Here is a 20,062-nt window from a genome sequence, read left to right as displayed (position 1 = left end):
GCCGGTTCCTCGCCCAGGGACAGATTAAGGCCTCTGTCCAACAAAATGTTGGAATACAAGCTTAACTTTTTAGCGTGTTAGTGATGTCCTGGTGGAAATACACAGGCATTTGAATACACAGCTGGTTTGGGATCTGTACCTGTGTATTATGAACGTGGAGGAACGTACTCAGGGAGGTGGAGAATTAATTTTGGACTCTTGGTTCAGGCAGCCTTTGGGATGGAGCCAATATAACAAACTCTTTTTTCCTTTGCGTCTTGCTCGGCAGTGGTCCAGCCTGCAGTCAACTTTTATGGCTCATCCGAATGTCATGTGAGCATGTCAACAGAGTGCAGGTGACAGGTCCATGAAATAATCGATTGTTCTTATTTAAAGCTCATAAAATCTGTATTCCTCTTCCTGTACACAGGGGGATCTTTGGGGTTTTTTTTTTTGCTCAGAGGCCCCACCAGGCACACCCTTGGAGCCGGGTTGCTAGCACACTGCAGCCTTGTACAGGATCAGTTGTTTCAGCAAAGATATTCCAGCTCCGGCAGTTGCCTCCTGCTGTTTGCCACTCAGGGATGCTTGCCAGGAATATAACTTCTGAGCTTAAGCCTGTCTCGTGGGGGATTCTGTGGCTTTGTCATGTGAAACACCAAGTGAGAGGAACTGGTAAGAGCAAGCTGAAGGCTGTGGGAATAGTAGTTATACATGGCCACGGTGTGCCCACAGCACAACCAGAGCAGATTTTCCCTGCATGGTGATGAGAAGGAGCAGTCCAGTTGAGGAGATGACCTTTCAATCTGCGAATCCTCTTCCATGCAGAGGAGGTTTTCTGTTAGTTGAGGGGCGTGACACAGCAGTGACATATAAGACAATTCTGTTGGTGCTTTCCTAACGCCTTCTATTATTGATTATAAAAAAAAAAAATCTCTTGAAACTATCCAGCATCTTTCTTGTAGTTTGCTTGCTTTAACGCTTCATTCAGCTTTACATAAAGTCGTAGAATTAAATCTGGCAATAGTCACTTTTATCCTAGCTCCCTAATGAGTTGTTCATTAGAAAAAAAATCTTATATCGACAGATATAAGGCAAAGTGTGGCCTCAAAAGATAATAAAAAAAAGCCTTCCATGTAAAAGGTGCACTCTGGAATGGGGACTTTGCTCTGAGTTCAGGAAATCTCTAGAGCACTCTAAATCACAACCTAAATAAGAAATATCAACATCTCTTTTTTGCATTAAGAGAACATCTATGTCAGAAGGATTTTTTTAAAAAGTGAGGTTTTTGAGAAAGGATATAAGCTGCTATGTCTGAAAGTGTGAATCTTCATGACAGGCAAGACGAAACTTCCCACAGCAATCCTCACAATCCTCTACCCCATCGTTATTTGTTCTTTTTTTCAGAAGTGCATGATGCAGCCTCTTTCCATAGTAAATGTTCTGGACACGTGGGCTGTGGCATTGCATGAGCCAGTCTGGGACACCTGACAAAGTGAAGTGTTAATACATTATCTTACCAATTCCTTTCCTTTTGAGTGTGCCCGCCACCATTTCCCAAGGACTTAAGAAGATAAACCTCTTTTCACAAAACGAGTTCTGCCAATGGCATGATGGTGCTGTAGTTATTCACACAGCAGATTACAACCCCCACCTTATTATCAGGTTTGTTTTCCTTACTATTCCCTTTTTTTTTCATTATTTCGTCTGGCTGTTTCTCCCTTCCTGCGGGACAGATGGAGTTGCCTAGTTTTTCTCTCTTTTCCTCCTTTTTTTTTTTTTTTTTTGGTAAAGACAGATAAAGAAAGATTTCTTTTCCGGGCAGAGAGGTGGAGGCTAATTGCTGGGTTAATTGAGAAGAATGGTGCTTCTGATGTTCTCACAAAGTATCAAATAGCTTCAACATATTTCTCCCCCCTCTCCCTCACTCCACCTAAAGAGACCCATTGAATCTGCACATTACTGTACAGAAGTGATTATGGGTTTAATTGTATTTATTTTGCTTGGTGGGGAGGCCATCATAACAGTAGTTGATTGATTTTTATAAAATCACCCTCAAGGTCATATGTAGGACTTTGCTTTCCTGTGCAGCCATAACAAACAATTTGAGGGTCACAGCCAAAGGTTCACTTGAGCAATATCCTCGCTTTCTGCTTTCAGAGAAGAGGTCAAGTGCAATAAAAGAAGGAAGCATAACTTTTATTTTCTTTTAAAAAAAGGGGAAGACAATCTTGTAAAGCAGCAGCTGTATATTTATTCTGATCCAACGAAAAACACAGAGATACAGAGAGCTGAGGGTTAGAGGGACAATATGCAATTTTTCGACATAAGTATTTGTAAGTGTGGCTAGAGTTTGTTTTACGCTTAGACTTGGTAAATTGTTAAATGAATCCCTGCTAATGCTTTCTTTTCTTTTCTGTGATGCTCCTCCTCTTTTATCTTCAGCAGTTGAACATTTATTTTTATACTTTCTTTTCTCCTGAAGACTGAGTGCCTTTTGGCTTTGTTCTGGGAGGAGTTCAGAAGCTTTGCAAATAGCCAGGGGACAACGGCATTACGGTGTGACCGTGAGTGTAGCTGATACATCTGTTTCCTACGATTACATGTTGGGTCTGACTGCTTCTTCTAAGGGAAAGCCAAAGCGTCACGTACAGCAAATGCCTTCTGGTGGTCTTGATCTTGCAAATCTTTGCACCATTGCCAAGTGTGCTTGGGTTGCCATTGCATCTAGGGACAGAGAAACCCAAGAGCCAGGCAACAACTCCCACCTTGAAGTCCAGTTATTATTATACCTTCAAATCCAAATCTTCACCCAGGGGCAGGAAACCTTCCTTCTACGTAGGATGTCCCCCGGAAGGGTCAAACTTGCAGGCCAGGCATAACACTGCTAGTGCCTGCACGCCTGCTGCTACTGAAACATGTTGGGACTATTGCTCATACTTGTGCCCAGTGCAGAGCAGTCACCAGCATCCAAGCTTATCAGACACCTAGAAAACCACAGAAGAGATGGAAAATCTTTGAATGAACAGAGGGAAAAGTCATTCAGGACAACTGACATGCAGTTAGCCTATTACTGAAGAGCAGGGGATTTTAAAAAGAAGAAAGGAAACAAAAGGGAGATGGAGGACCGGTCATAGAGGCGTAAGGAGGCAGAGAGTGATTTTTAGGAGCTATATGAGGGTGAGCTAATCCTGACGTGCCAAAGCCACCTTGTGCAGAAAAGTACACAAGAGGCGGTGCAGAACTGGTGTTAACACCGATCCCAAAAGCATTAACTCTTGCTGGTCAAGTTGCTTCTGTTTTTGCAGGAAGAGTGACTCCATGTAAAGTGCAAGCTGTTGTCTTCTCACTCCTTGCTAGTTTTCCAGAGGCAGGTGTCTGTAGTACTGGTAGCAAAGCACAGCTCCGTTATGTGCTCCGTTGTGTCTCAGCACTGCTCATGAAGGGAGGAGGAACGAACATGTCCTACTGTTTTACAGCAGACCCGCTGGGGGCAGGGCAGAAGGAGACAAATCCCAGACCCTTATGGGAAACAGGTGTCTTCCCAGGGCTGCCTTGAGATGCATTGGAATGGCTGCAAAAAGAAAAGGACTCAGGAATCCCATCCCATCCCATCCATCAATCCCATCCCATCATTCCCCCATCCCTGTCATGCCATGGGGAGGAGATAGAAGGGTTTGTGCGAGGAATTTAATATTTCTAACCTGTCTTGTAGACAGCTTGAATATTTTGGATGGACAAAATGCAGCTGAAAGTTGGGAAAACTTTTGGGGACCTTGTTTGAGGCAGAACTATGATTTTGCAATGAAAAGATAGGATAACTTTGGCTACCAGCCTTCCTGGTTCAGCGGTACAGCATGGCAGCAATTCGAATATTCATTAAAAATTGTATGAAGAGAAGTGGAAACAGAAATGACTATATTTCAGTGGGAACAGAGCATAGGAAGTCAATAAAGACCTTGGGGAAGATGCCTTTTTTTTATGTTAGGAATAAAATAAATTGCAGTGATTTATAATTCCATTTCTAGATTGCAGTGATAAAATTATTAACACTGATGCTATAAGGCAAATGTATTTAATAAATATTTCTGTTCTCAGTATGGGAAGGAACAGGATGGTAAATTATATCACAAAAGGAAGATGGACCAGCAGTCCATTTATTACTAAAGAATGTTAATATAATGAAGATGTTAAATAAGGAATACACATTCTTACATCAACAGGTCCAGTTTCATTCAAGAGCTTTAAAACTGCTGGTAGAGGCATTCTGTGGCCCACACATATTAATTTCAGAGTACATGGGAAATTACAGAGGGCTGTAGAACCACTGCTTCATGAATTGGAGACAATTCCTTGCAGGGAGAGTCTTAAAAAAACTTATCAACCAGTCTGAATGAGGGCTGAGATTTGTTTTTACCTGTAAGTACTTTCACAGAAAATGCTGTTTTCTACACCTCTCTGCAGTGCAATGCAGGAAGATACAAAGAGAACCACTGTCTAAAAGCTCATCCTTGACAAGTTATGATTGGAAATAAAGCAGAAATTGTGAACAGTAAGAGAAATTAGCTGTTGGAAAAGATGATCATAGAAAATGGTAGAGTGATGTCCCCAAGTCACTTAATTGATTGTCTGCCTTTCTGGAGGGTATGCAGCAGTCAAACACAGAGGACTTGACTTCCTCCAGTTTTTCAATAGCATGATGAGCACAGACCATCAGGCGATATGATTTAATGGTCCCTTCAGTCTGCAAATGAATGCCATTTCAAGTATTATCTCAATTTCAGCATAGCGTGTTTTGTATTAAGAACATTTCATTTTTCTAGAAGTCTCAGATGTAGCTCAGAATAACAGTCAGATATCTTCTCTTGTTTTGCATGAAACAAGCTGAAATTTGTGCTCTTTTACTACAGTGCATTCCGTATAATTTGTAAAAATACTATATAGCAAGCTTAACAGAAACACTTTTGTATATAGAAAAGTATGTCTAGGGAAAGAGACAATTTACACATAGGGGAGTTGGTGTTTGTGGGAGCAATCCCATGGTTCCCAGTGGTTATAAGCAAGAAAATGTGAGATTTATCTTTTTCGTCTATTAAGCATATTCTGTAAAAACTTATGTGGAATCTACTGAAATCCGGAAGGAAAACATTTAATGGGTAGTCTCTATTCAAATACTAGCTTTGTTATATGCCTAAGAAATTAGAACTAAGACTAAATTATAAGACTTTGTTATAAGACTAAGAAATCAATGGAACAATGAAAGCCTGTGCTGGTTTTGGTTGGGATAGGGGAGAGACTCGGACGGGTAAAAGTGAGAAAACTCGTGGGTTGAGATAAAGACAGTTTAATAGGGAAAGCAAAAGCCACAGACGCAAGCAAAGCAAAACAAGGAATTCATTCACCACTTCCCATTAGCAGGCAGGTGTTCAGCCATCTCCAGGAAAGCAGGGCTCCATCACGTGTAACGGTTACTTGGGAAGACAAATGCCATCACTCCGAACTTCCCCCCCTTGCTTCTTCTTCCCCCAGCTTTATATGCTGAGCATGACATCCTATGGTATGGAATATCCCTTGGGTGAGTTGGGGTCAGCTGTCCCAGCTGTGTCCCCTCCCAACTCCTTGTGCACCCCCAGCCTCCTTGCTGGTGGGGTGGGGTGAGAAGCAGAAAAGGCCTTGACTCTGTGTAGGCACTGCTCAGTAGTAACTAAAACATCCCTGTATTATCAACCCTGTTTCCAGCACAAATCCAAAACACAGCCCCATACTAGCTACTATGAAGAAAATTAACTCTATCCCAGCCAAACCCAGCACAAAGCCCCTCAATGCAAGAATAAATAAGGAGATCAGGATAAGCAGAATGTGTTCAGCAGGAGTGGATGCAACTGGGTGGGAAAGGCACATGAGTGCTATACATCTCCCTTATCACTGAGAGCAGCAGGACCTGATCAAAGGCGAACAATGATCAAGGTAGTTTTGAATCTGATTTTTATATTAAAACTTCTTCCCTCCTTTTTTGTCTCAATACTGGAATTAAAGCAGAGGTCTGATCTCCCTATCCTTCTTGCTAAAGATTGGCAGTATCTTGTGGGGAAGGAAAGCCAACCACTTGGTAGGTATGGAGGTCACCATTAAAAACTGCTAACACCAGTAGAAAGCTAGGTATGAGATGGCACAGTTATTAGCTACTTCACATAAAGGGAAATGTTGGGAGGGTGATAGACCCTTTGTAAAGAGGTCTGAAGTTGCCAGGCTTTGAGATATCCTCTACTAGCTCCTGGGAAGCATGGCTTGACCTAGGAAGACATATCCCATGTGCAGAATGATTAGATGTCTGAGAGTCCACTCTGTCCAAATACATTGTAAAGATAGCGACAATGTCCTTCACAGGAAAGAAAATATGAAAGGAGATAAAAGAGTAAACCATCCTGAGATGACAGACTGGGATCGCCCCCTCTCACAAGGCAGGAACAAAGGAGGCATTTGACAGAACTGAAGAGACTGAGTCAAAACCAAGGGATGGAAATCCCTTTTCATGCACTATGTACTTAGACCACAGAATTCATTGCTTCAAGAAGTCTTTGAGACTCAACATTAGAAAGATTTGAAGGATCAGATCTATATTACTGACAAATCTTATCCAGTTATACTAATAGATGGTAAAAGGAAAATGTTGGCAAGGAGATGAAACCTTATGCTTTGAGGCAAAGCTAACCTCTAATTAGGGATTAAAATGAGGCTTTCATGGGATGGGGAGATCATCTCACATCCAGCTAACAGGGAGAAGTTTCTTATACTGTATTTGGAAGCATCTGGTTTTGAGCAGCAGCTGGAAGAGTATGCAGGATTAAATCAACCGCTGCTCTAAACAAGTTGCCAGTTCTTATGTTCCAAAGTGGTTTTCCCCTCCCCTCTCCCTGTCACAAGTAGTTTGTAATCTGAAGAGTAACATACAAATTAAGTAGTAATATCCCTTTTTAACATTTAGAGAGTGAGTAGGTTAAAAGTGGCATTTTCCAAACACAGCTCCCTGGCACTGGGATTGGAGAGACTTAGATGTCTGCCCAGGCTGAATGGCCTTGCTCAAGTCTAGAAAGGCGGTCTGTGGTAGAATTGAAAAATGGACTGAACTAATAAAGTCCGTAAAGAGCTGATAAATCCATAGGGAGAAGTACAGGGCAAGGTGGACATTTTGCAGGATGCAATAATATTTTACCCTTGATCTCGTAATTTTATTGCAAAACCATTTGTTTACCCATCTCTTACAGTTCCTTTGACTGTGAGGTAATGACTGGCTATTAGATCTATGGTTACATTTTGCTCTTCTTTTGTCTTCAGGTGGCAAACTCTTGTTCACTGGTCCAGGACCTGTAGAACTGCATGCTCATTACATTCTGATATCTGATGGAGGAGAGCTCCAGGTGGGATCCCCTGAGGCCCCTTTCCGTCATAAAGCACACATCTATCTCTATGGAAGCCTCCATTCTCCACCGTTATTTCCCTATGGGGTCAAGTTCCTGGCAGTAAGGAATGGGACCCTTTCCATTCATGGTGAGTACATTTTTTTCTTCACTTCGAAAGCAAAGCACAAATAAATAAAAGAAAAGAAAACAAAGCAAAAAAATTTTTGGAGGGAAAAAAAACCCAAAACAACTTTGGTCATGAACTTGGATTTCTAATTACAGTTAAGTATTTGTTTGAAATCAGTTTTTTGGGCCAGAACTTCATATGTTTGCATTCACCATCAGACTCCTATTTCTGCAGTATCTTATGCATGAAAGCTCAGTGCTGTATCTCCATAAAAGCTCCCATACTGGGAGCTGAGTCATTTTGAAAATCTGGACCCCAAGAAGAAGATAGATGGTATCAAGTAGTTATGAAACCCTGGCAGTCACTGAGGTGCCTAGAAGATGTTTGAATTTGTGCATGTCTGTCCACAAATGAAAGTCTCTGCCCCTTCGAAACTGGACCTCAGATCTCTGTTGGCAATCATGTGGGTTTGCTCTGCTACTAGAATGGGGTATCCTTCTCCCCTCTTCTCTCTCTGTAACAACTGGGAAGTTTCCTCCTCAAAAAGGGTATGGCTCTTGGGGTTTCCAAGCGAGGGTAGTCTGCCAGGTAGGTCCCATGGTGAGGCCAATGCCAAGCATGCTGCAGTTAGTAGACTGTGCCAGCTGGAGTGGGGATGATACTTCTCAAAGCACCAGCAAAGTGCTCCTGGCAGTGTGTTTTCCTCTCCTCCTCCATCTCTCCGTGCTGTGCTGGCATTCCAATGCCAGTGGTCTGTCTCTAGCATTAGGAGCACAGCTGGCGTCTCTCGGTTTTCCTGGTGGTCCACACAGCCGCACCTGCTCAGCACAGGTTGTTGTCATAAATGACAAGTCCAGGGCTATGCAGAAAAACTATGGCAATGCCAAGAATTTCAGTTCTAGATGCCCAGTCCTCTGCTCTAGCCACTGGACCTTTCTCTCAAAGGAAGCCCTGCAGGGCCAGAGCTCTACGTTCCTGCCAAGTGGAAGAGACAAGGGACATAAAGGAGAGAAAATGGCAGTAGGTTTGCAGATGATGTGGCATAGAAGAATTTAGATACAGAGCTTTTTTGGAAGGCTATGAAATACAGGCAAAAAATGGCCATTTCTTGGTGCAGTAGATTGGATATGGAACTCAGGTCCAAACTCAGCATGAATCAGAATGTTAATGCAATGCACGCATGTCAAGCTCTTAACTCATGGGCTGTTTTTAAAGGCAATGTGTGTCACAGAGGAGGAAAAAAAAAAGCCAACTTATCTGAATGCCTCATCTCCCTCCCTTATGTTCTTGTGTGTCAACCTTCCTCTTGGTAGGCGTTCATATCTTCCAGCAGGGCTTGAACTTACACCCTCCTGGCCTACAGGCAGAAAGGCTGCTAGCTGAGCATCACTGACATGTATGGCTCTCAGTCAAAAATGATGTCAGACACCGAGGGGTACAATCTAAGCACAAACAGGGAGCAAGCTGTACCGCTGTGCAGTAATCCTGTCAGTTCACAGGAGCCAAGCAAGGTCAGGAGAGGTTGGTTGATGGAGGGGAGTCGGTGAACAGATCCTTTTTGGAATCAGGAGAGATCAGCGGAGGCTGGGGAAGATGCTCCTGGCAGTGGCAAGGGAGGTGGGCCGCACTACTCCCGAACGCCACGTCAGGTGCCCTTGACCACTTTGTCGAGACACAGCGAGACTAAATTATTTAGTGCTTGCAAACGGCTTTAATAATTTCAGTAAACTGGCTTTGCAGAAGGGCAGAGCGTTTCTATCCCATTTCCTAGAGGGGCTCTGTGAAGAAGTGCTATTAGATCATCTAGGCTGAATTGAGTGTCCGTTACTGGCCATTGAGTTTCACGCAGTTATCCCAGCCTTGAGTTCAGTAACTCGCATTAGATTAAAGCATGCCTTCCAGAAAGACTTGGTCTTTGAGGACATCAAGGGAAACGGAAGCCAATATTTTCTGTAGAAGCTTGTTCCAGGGGATTAATTTGGTTAATCATCCATATTTTTTTTTCTTTTTTAAGAAAAGTATTAAAACGTCTGATTTGAATTTACCTGATAACAGCTTTTGCTGCTTCGCTTTCTGTGTCTTCTCTTGCTACTTTAAAGTACCCTTCCATTCTTGGTTTGACCCCTGTAAGTCAGGATTTTGTTCTTAAATTGTCAGCACTTTATAACAAGAGCCTTGTCTTCTTCATGCTGTTTTGTTTTCTAGCAATGTAGGAAAAGCCAGTAGCATCTCCTTGCAGCTGTGCCTCCTGCGCTGCTTCTCCTTTCCATTCTGAGCCTGCATCATCACTGGCTTATTGACTCCATCCTCACGGACAACCCATGAAATTATAGAGACAAACAGGACAGAAGTACTTTTTACAGTGTTACCTTGGCAATATGAAGGAGGGAAGTAAACCCGGGTGTCCATGTTAGTAACCTCAAGGCATTTCTCACTCATATTTCACACGTTTTACTCAGTGCCATAATTCCCAGCAATTGTTCATTCCTCAGGAAACCAAGAAGGTGAGGTCTGCAACCCAAGTATTACCTGAATGGAGATACGTGGAGCCAAAGGTGGCTTGGCCCATTAGTGAAGGAGCTCTTGGTTTCAATTTCTTATCAATTCTTATTCAAGAATTCTTTTCAATTTCTTATTCAAGAAATCCAGACTAGCTATGAAGTCACTTTTAAGCTCTGCGCTACATACAGTCCCGGTGCATGGCTGCAATTAAGGTTCATTCAAACCATGTAATCTGCAATTTAGCATTGAAGCAGTAGAAGCCCGCTAGAAAACAAGACCAAAAGGAATGTGTTCTTTTGCTGGGTTCATATTGCTTACATGAAACAGAAATATGTTGTTCTGTCTCCAATTTAGTACCGGTCTGGCCTGTGGTGTAGAACAAATTGTTGAGCATGACAGCCTCTTTCATATATATACACATGAAAGAGGCTGACACGCTCAGCAATACACATTTGTGAGATACATATATATACACGCATATATATGCTATCTCAGATTAAAATCATTAAATAAGCAGGCTTCCAAATTCTTGGCTGTCTTGGTGAAGACAGGACTGAGCACATTTTAATTTCTTTTCTCTTTCAGACTGGGAAGTCTGGGGGATGCTCTGCAGCCATGGCTGAGTTCAGATTGTTTAGTAAGCGCTGTCAGCTCCTCACTTTGATATGTTAATATGACTAAGGGTTTCCCACAATTCCCTCGTGAGTGGCAGTCCTTTGCTCCGGTAGTTGTAGCAGACTGGGAAATTTCACTGTTGCCTTTGGCTTTAGCCAACTCCCCTGCCAGTCAGAGCGTGCCACCCATAAACTGCCTGTCAATCACACGTCAGTTTTAAAGGGGGTTTCAGTCAGCCAGGGCAACTTGACTTTTTGACAATGTAATTATGGCCCTTGCATCCGCAGTAGGGGCCTGAGTGGGGCTGAGAGAATTTTATTGATTGTTCAGAAGGGAAATTTATCACTGTCTCCAGCTCCATTCGTACTTTATTCCCTGAGAAACATTCCTGACAAGCTTCAGGAGAGAATTTTAGCATGGTGGCCTTGGCTGTTCTTGCGCCTTTGTCCTTCCCAGGGAAACTGGACTGGAGACACCAGCAGATGCTGAGCGGAGGGCAGGGACCAGGTACAGAGGCAGCGTAAGTGGAGATGCTGCATCAGGAGCCAAGGACACCTACCTTTTCTTTGTGACAGCCTGATTTTGTGGTCCCAACACTCTTATTACCATGGATGGAAAACATTTAAAGGCCTTTTCCATTCTGTTGTATTTTTAGCAGTCCTGTGTAGGTGAGCTCATTATTCCACTGTGTCCCCTCGAAACAGACTGTGCCTCTTCCCAAAATAAAACCAGCACTTTTGCTATGTATTTAACTGAAACTTTGTCAGTGCCAACACTGTAATGATATGGGGCATGAACGTATGAGCCTGTTCCCTGCATTTTGACTAATAACGTATACTTCTCCAACTAGATGGAAGATGCTACGCTTCAGATTTAATAACATGCTACGTTCATTTTGTCCAGACTCTGAAAGCTGTGTGATAAAGAAAAAACAATGTCCGGAGAGTTTTGGTTTAATACTGTACCTATTTATAATCAGCATAATTAAAACAGAGGTGTCAGTGGCCCTTTCAGTTGTCTAAAGTCATGGATAGTCCTGCTGCAAAGAATGTCCCTGCGCTTGCAATGGATGCTGACTGTGGAAGATGACATTATAGAGGCAATTCTGCACTTCTTTTATCCCAGGCTTCTCTGCAACCAAAACAATTTTATACATTTTCAGGGTTAGCTCAGGAAAAAAGTGATTTTTATCAGTTGAACCAATTATTAATTTTAATCACTTTTAATCAATAATAAAACACAAAATATTTGTGAGCTGTGCACTGTGCTCTGCATAGCCTGTGCAATCCTCAAGAGATCAAACATTTAATCAAATTCTTCTTGCTTTTCCTCCATTAAGCAATGTTATGTATCTGTGCTGCGTTTGAGATTAAGAGATCATAGACAACATGCGAGAATTTGTTCTGCTTTACTCACATATTAAAAAGAAAATCTTCCCAGGGGAAAAAAAAAGAAAAAAATCTGTAGCAGTCGGATTCAAGATAGGGTGCAGAGATCTGCTAGAAATAAGATGTGCCTTTTTACCTTACTGAAATGTTTGTCCATTCAATACCTGTTATTTTCCACTAACTGAAACCATTGATTTGCACACCCCTGTTACACCGTGAGTTCAGATCCTTTTTCCCTTTTTGGGGTCGCTTCCATAGGTTGCTTTTCCTTAGATGCTAGTTATTCTGTGTGGTGGTCACAGGAGGTTTTTTGCCGTCTGTGACAGCATTTTTCCTTTCAAGACCTTGATTTTAACATGATGCATTAAAGCAGATGGCTCTTGAACAGAAGGCTGAGCTGCCTTGAATCCCCTTGCGTTCACTGGGGGTAAGAAACTGCACTTAGGCACTTCCCATGGAGTAACTAATGTACAATGACTTGTTCCTTCACTTTCTTATTCACAAATATAAGATGACCATTAGATTTTAAAGACCTAGCAGATGGGGGGAAAAAAACCAGAGAGCTGGGTTCGGGGAAAGCTGCTGTGTCTGTCATAGCTTGCCCTTCTTTCTAACAGAAATGCAGCTATCATCTTTGATTTAAACTTAAATCAGTTGCTCTGTATTTTGGTGCTGATCTTAATGAGGAAAACGTCATGTAAAGGGGACTGAAAGATGGGTGCTAATATATATATAATATAATATAATAATATATAATATAATATAATAAATTAGCTTGTGTTTCTTGACAGGGGGGAGGTCTGTGGGTTACTACAAATGTGGAGGCTTTTTGTGGGATGAAATTGTCGCCTCTTTTAAACTTTTGAATATAACACTGAAATACCCCTTCCAATTCTGGCCCCAACTACAACCAGGAGATTGGCTGGAGGAAGAGAAGCAACCAACAACAAAATCAGGGTGAATTTCCACCCCAGATGGGAGAAAGCCTGCAAAGTTTGGCAAGCTGAGAAGCCTGGACCCAGATCTGGGTTTTCGCAGGGCCGCAGGCTGAGCCAGGCAGGGACCCTCCGTTTGGGCTCATCTTTTCCCGCGTGTCTAATTCTCTTTCATCGCGTGCCGGGGATGTAGCGAACTGATCTTAGCATTTAAATGGCCGTGCCGCCCCGCGTACCCGCTCCTGCGGGCAGACATTCCCTGTCTCGTTCGGCAGCAGCGCGGGAGATGAACTGGCAATAATGCAAAATGTTAACAGCTGCGTGCAGCTCGCGACGGGATGGCGCGGTAGTTGGCTGCTGCATTGGAAGCAGTTTGTTCCTGGTGTCAGTTTAAAGAGGTTTTCCTGCGTGGCACCTTTGGTTGTGAGCTATTTTGAGGGCGCGGAGTGTGGTTTTTGTGTCAGGCTCGCTGGTTTATGCAAACGCATTGCAGGAGCTGGGAAAATCTTTCCCCTTCCTTTCTAGACTGATGTGACTTAACAAAGTGACTGGGTAACCTCTGATTAAAGGGAATGTTTGGAAATGTTTGCATTTATGGGACAGCACACAGAGAAGGTACTTCTTCTGTGTAACATGTCAGAAAAGAGCAACAATGAGAGTTTCCATAGACCTGTTTAATCACATAGCCCTTCCCATCATCAGTAAGACACTCCTTGCTTTCTTGAGGGTGCCGTTCAAAAACATTTAGGTGGAAATGCTTTAGCTGAAAACTGTAGTTTCATGAAAGGGAAACATTCAGCAGGACTAGGTCACTTTCAAGGATATTTCCTACTGGAGAAAATAAAAATTATTCACTTCTTCCTCTTGTTTGGATGATGTCAGATTTTTTTTCCCCACTGGGAGAAGGAAAAGTTGTTTAATTCTATCATTTTGCTTTCATCTGGACTTTCATAATATTAATTTTAATATTATATCTGTTTCATATCAACATTTCTACACTAGTGAAATGCAATGTTTGTACAGGATAAAAATCAAAACCCCTAAACCCCCAAAGTGACATTAGTCAAAAAAGTATAATCGTTCCAAAAGTAACTTTTTTGTGGAAATTTTATTCTGTGGAAGATGTTGAAGGTTTGGCCTCATTTGAATTTGGAGTGAAATCACATCTGGCTAGTGGTAGACTTGGATTTCATCCTCCAGAACCCACTTATAATGGGGAAGCATCACCCCTATTTTACAAGAGAGGTGGAAGAAGTCAGAGAGATCCTGAAGCTGTGTCTGCATAGCGCCTTGGATGAGTGGGTCACCAAGCTGGTTAAAAGCTGATGTTATAAAGCTGAGCCGTGACTCATCTCTGTGCATTCACGGTGCTCGAACAGAAAATACCTACTAGAAAATGTTGCATGTCCTCATGTTGCAGTGGCAACCTCAGCCTAGAGCAGCACCCCAATCCCGTGCCCTGGTGGTACGCAGCATCAGAGCCTCTCCACGAAGGACCTCTGCCCGGAGCTAAGCACATGATAGTGCCACAAGTGAGATGGCACATGATGCCTTTGTGCCTGGGGACCTACGTGAGGGGACTGAGTAGGTCCAAATTTCCTGTCTCAGTCTGCCCGTTGCTTGTGTAAAGTTGTGCCTGATACTGGGTTTGGTCCCACACAATGGGGACATCAGACAAGCTATGGTTTGAGCCCATGCTCAAATCCAATCTAAAATACCCAGTGTGATCCTGAGAGCCCAGCACCGAGGCTGCTGCAGCTTGCCTGTGCAGCAGTCAAAAAGCTGATAAACTCTTGGGTGTCCTAAGGGTTAATGAGCAGTTACAAATTAGAAAGGACCTCCTATTTTACCTCGGGGCATGAATGAAAAGCTTTCTACACTGGCTGTGGTGGGAAGTAGCAGGAAAGCTGTCTGCATCTCCCCAGGAGCTGCCCACACACAACAGTTTGTCCTGCAGGACTGTATGGGGGTGGAAAGACATCTCCCAGTTTCAGGCAGAGACATTCCTGTCTTTCTAAGATGTGTAGCAGGAAAAAAAACCCCAAACTCCTTTCATTGCAAAACAAGCTAGAAACGTTGTGCAAATGCTTAGGGAACGTGCCTAGCACTGGAATTAACAGAGAGCAAAAGTAAGCTGGAAACCTTCAAGTCCAGAGGGCTGAGGGCTCATGGTTCAGGCGGATGTTTTTAAACACATATGAAAATGGAGGGAAGCAGCTCTCATTCTTCCTTTTCTGATTCCCTACACTTTATGGCCAGTGACTGGACTAGTCACTGCGAGAGTTGAGGTAGCTGTGACATTTTTTCAAAAAAGTCTTCGTCAAATCCAAGTTCATGAAAGAATTTTTCCAGGTCCTTAATTAAGGATCTGGGACTTTAAGGTCCATTTGACTATAGAGAGCTGTAGCAGCACAGCTGTGTGCTATCCTGACTAAGGAGGCTTTCTGGAAAAGATTTTTTATTCCTTTTAATTTAAATAATTTTATGCATTATTATTTTTGTGGTTTGTTCTATTAACTGAAGCAGCAGCAGCAAAAAGTCTCTGTCCTGGATTGAAAAAAACCCATCTCTTTTCTGAAGCACCCACTACCAATGGCTGTATTGCCATTTATCACTTTGACATTTGGAAATTTTAGGAATGGCCAAGCTAAGTTTGAGTAGGCAGTGCAGTTTGGGTAGGGCAAAGGGAATAATAAGGGATTATGACAGTGGAGAGGAAGCTGGATTCCTTAGGCAGTCTGACACCTGAAATGCTGCAGTAAATTGTGTTGTGTTATATTACCAGAGACTATATGGTGGTGGTTTTTTTTTTTCTTTTTTTTTATCATAGCTATAATCCATTGAATTACATTTTTAACTCTGTCTCTTGCAAAAGTATTTTCTTTTTTGGGAACGTAAACTGCTTGTTTCTTTTTGCTTTGTTCATGGCAATTGAAAGATCTTATTCTCATTTACACTAAAGATTTACAATGTAGCTGCAACAGATTGACAGATTATCTGCAGTATAACTTGTATAGTCACGGTAAGTAGATTGTGTGTCTGAGCCCTGCAGTTCTTGTAAATTCCCTTTGTGGTATAAAGGGATCTCATTACCTCAACTTTAAAGCGCCAATAAACTGTCAGAAGGTGTAAAAGAGCTTTACAGTTTGTCAACGCTACAAACAAACTGTGTGTTCGTAACCGAGTTAATTAATTTGTGGTAAATAGGAGTGAAGATGAGATGCAGCAGGATCCTGGTTCTGTGTAGTCAGAGGAGAAGGGTTCAAAGCCTGCTGTCCCACGCCAGAAAAGGAAGATTGTTTAAAACATTTAAACAACTTTTGAGAGAAAGACCAACAGTCCCATGGCAGGCTTAGGGCTGGAACCAATCCTCCTAAAACCCTTTTAAGGAGTCTAGTTTCTACCAACACTCCCATGCATAAGCCAGACTCTCCAGCTCTGCCTAACTCTGGATGTGCCTCACACTGGTTGCTGTCAGGCTTGGTTAGGAGGTTCCCTGGGTATCTAAAGTTAGGTGACAACATATACTCCAAAAAGTCTTGTTTTCAGGTCAGGGACATCTGTTTTCCATCTAAGCAACATGTCATCTAGTCATGTAAATCCTTAGACCTGGACCATCCCATAGATTTAAGGTGGAATTCATCTAACTAAATAGAAATGTGTGAAAGGCAGAAGTTCCTTTCAGAGCAAACTGGTGGTTAGGGAAATCATTAGGCAGTGAGATCTGGGATTTCAAACGCCTTCTGGTTGCCACCGGAGTAAGAACACAAACATGGCTGTGGATGCAGATTGCAAGAGGATAAATCAGACACAGAAGAGTGACTGTGCTGAATATACTCCGGGGAAGGACTGTTGTATCTTGAAGCAGCATGTTCTGGAAACAAAGTTAAAAGATTATGGCCAGTAACTCTGAAAATGCTGGAAAAAACAACAGCACCACAGAACAGCCTTATGGAAGAAGCTGAGTTGGAGGATGAGAAGACCTAAAGACTCTCTCTAAATGTGTTGCCACTGGATTGACGTGTGAGAAGCAGGTGACCACAAATGCTTAGGAGAGGTGAGCACACGTTTTGTTCAACTACAGACTGACCTCAAGACAGTCTGTGGGTTGGGAAGAGCATTGGAGACAAAGAGGAGAAGTAGAGGTGGAAGTTGAGAAACTCATGGGGAGAAATATGAAGGTGTATATAACTAGATGACTGAAAGTCAGTCTTGGAACACAGCACCCAAAGTATAGCTTGGCTGGAAGAAAGAGGAGGTATCAGCAGCCTTGGCTGAAGTGAGAAAGGAGAAGTCAGGAGTCCAAAGGATCATTCTCCAGAAGGAAAACTGTAGACAGAAAAAGTACAGATTGAGGGAAGACTTAGAAGGCGGCAGACCGTGAAGTGGGACTTATGCAGCAGAACCTGACAGGAAGACCTGGAAGCATAAAAAGAGACATGGAGGCTGAATCTGTGGGTGGAAGAGATGAGAGCTTGGGCAAAGCAGGCTGAAAAAATCACTCTGCCTAAGGTTGCCTGCTCAAGCCACATGCCTTCACAAATCAACTGGAGAACCAGTTGATCGGTCAGTTTTCTCTGCCCATGCCCCATACATTTGTGAAGCTATGTGAGGAAGAGATGCGGTAGTCTGGGAGATGTTGCATCAGACTGAGACACAGAAAGGAGGAAGGGAACAGGTTTGAAGGAACAACAGGAGAAAGGGCAAGGCTGTGAGATTTGTGTGTTGACTGGAATCACCCTCTGGGAGAGATTGGAAGAGGTGAGGGACAGGAGCTATAAGAAGCTGAAGAGAAAGAAGCAGTGGATCGACAGGAAGAGAAGTGTGCAGGCAGTGGCTGTTGGAGACTGTTAATGGATCACTCCCAGTTCAAAGGAGAGTTGTTGTCCGGCAAGTTATTCCCTGGATGATGGGAGATAGGTAACACAAGGTAACTGCGATATCAACACCTCATGGTGTCCTGGCAGAGAGTTGGAGGTGACTCAGGGGGCTCTGACCTCCTCTTTTGGTTTTGACCTGCTTTTTCGACCAGGGCAAACTATCCGCTTTTCAGTTTATCTGTTTGAACTGACTCAGTTTCCCTTTTTTGTAAAATGGTACAAGGCATTTGTGTAGATGCAATTCCACCACCTGCCTCTGGAGCTAATATCTGAACAGTAAGCAGTAACTGAAAATGCCAACAAGAGTCTAAGTGTTGTTTTTTAGATGTGTTAGATTATTCCTAGCTGGAATAGGCAGCTTCATTTTTGAGAAACTGGGCTGGCTCAGAGGAAACTCACTTCCCAGCTTTATCCCAGATACTTGTGTAACCCCAAAAAGGCCGCTTAATCCGTCTTCATCTCCTCCACACCTTCCTTGGTGTACAATGAGATTAATAACTTTATCTGGTAGAGGCCTCACCCATGTTTGCACGGAGTAAAATACCCAACCATAGGTTCCTCTGGTCATTGAGTGCTGCGGTGGGACCTGTCTATATCCAGTGGAGAGACTCCCATTAGGTCTGGCCCTAGCTATCTGCATGTGTGGAGTATCTAGTGTGGTGGGCCTTACTTTAATACAAATAATAGATTACAACCTATGCACCTCCTTTGGTGACCAGTGTCAATCCAAGTTTCTCGTCTGGTGGAAGCTGGAAGACAATTTAAGACAGTGGGCAAGAGATGATTTTTTTTCATAAATGTACAAGGAATGGGTAAAATGAACACTTCAACTCTTTGTAACTGTCTGGTCTGACAAACAGAGACTTTAAAGGAGTTGTTTTTTCTGAAGCAAAATTTCTCACTGGGAAGAGGAGTGGGATCTGGAGCGGCCTTTCTCAGCTGAGTTCAATACCACTGCTTTTTTGTCTCTCTCTCTCTCACTTTCTGTTCTGGAGTGCTGGCAGAAAGACGGGACATGTGCTCGGGGTTATAAACGAGAGGAGGGAATCAGTGATCAGGGGAGCACAGGTCTGTGCATCCGTTCAGACCCGAGGAAACTTGTAGCTTTGTGGGGGCAGCCACTAGTCAGGGCAGCTGGAGTTTCCAAGGCTCCTTGGCCACTGAAGTGCTTTTGAGTCACTTTGGGGGGATCCTGTTGCCTGAATTAGGAGACAACTCTCCTGTGCCTGTAGTGGGACAGAGAAATTCAATTTATACTGGTTTTATTCTTCTCTACTTGACATAGAAAAGAAAGTGGCATTGTACACATCCGAATTGCCTTGTTCTTAATAATTTTGCGAGGTCTATACAAGACTGCATCTTCACATCATGCTTCCAACAGGAAGCATAAACCGAGGTCCTGGTGCCAAGATGTTCCTTATGTTACAATTTGTAATTAATTCACTTTGGAATTTGCTTTCACGTCCCTTGCACTTCTAGGTTGCCATTTGATAACACACTTCTGCTCTGCTCAGGGTGGTTCTGCCAAGTCATTTAGTAAAATGTTCAATTCTTGCTTTGCCTACAATAACATTTCAAGTCTAAAGGCTCTGTCCTGTCCCTTTAATGTGAAGGCACTTCTGCTTTAGATCTCAAGATGTGTTTTTTTTCCAATCCTATCTTAGTTAATTATTAAAAATTAGTTCAATAATTAAGGAGTTATACAGATTCATCTGTTTTTCAGCACTTTTGAGTGTTTCTGCTTGCAGTACTTCTTTGGGGAAGAAATAATTTAAATATACCACAGCTGTTGGTCTTTTAAACCTTCTACTCTCAAACAAGTCATTTATTTACCTGTTGCACAGCCGAGTCCCAATCACTGAAGAGTGTTTTATGAACCCTGCATGTTTTATCTGAAATAGAGTTTGCTTTCAAGGGGAAACAAGAAAGAGGGCTCTGGGCCTCCAAAGGGTGGTCCTGCAGACAGACTGCAGAGACAGGGGTCTTTGTTCCAGGGACCCCCCTTTAGCTATTCATGATCTTTGTAGAGAGTCCGTTGGTTCTTTGAAGGAGAGAAGCTGGAGGAGACTTCTGGGAAATGAAGGTTGTCTCCCAGCTGGAGATCATTGCCTCCTGTCGTGGTTTAACCCCAGCCAGCAACTCAGCACCACGCAGCTGCTTCTCCCTCCCCACTCCCAGTGGGGTGGGGAGGAGGAAAGGAAAAAAAAGTAAAACTCGTGGGTTGAGATAAGAACAG

The 20,062-nt window shown here is 42.9% G+C and overlaps 1 protein-coding gene across 1 annotated transcript in view; it reads left to right on the top strand.

The window, feature by feature from the left end:
- Positions 1 to 20,062, top strand: part of PKHD1 (PKHD1 ciliary IPT domain containing fibrocystin/polyductin) — a 262,741-nt gene that overhangs the window by 91,956 nt on the left and 150,723 nt on the right. The window contains 1 exon segment of the mRNA XM_050894040.1: positions 7,315 to 7,527. Within this exon segment, the coding sequence (XP_050749997.1) occupies positions 7,315 to 7,527 (213 nt within the window).

Source organism: Gymnogyps californianus, chromosome 3, assembly GCF_018139145.2.
Source record: "Gymnogyps californianus isolate 813 chromosome 3, ASM1813914v2, whole genome shotgun sequence".
NCBI classification, from domain to species: Eukaryota; Metazoa; Chordata; class Aves; order Accipitriformes; family Cathartidae; genus Gymnogyps; species Gymnogyps californianus.
Note: the sequence above shows the minus strand (reverse complement) of the source record. Positions and strands in the feature narration are given on the sequence as shown.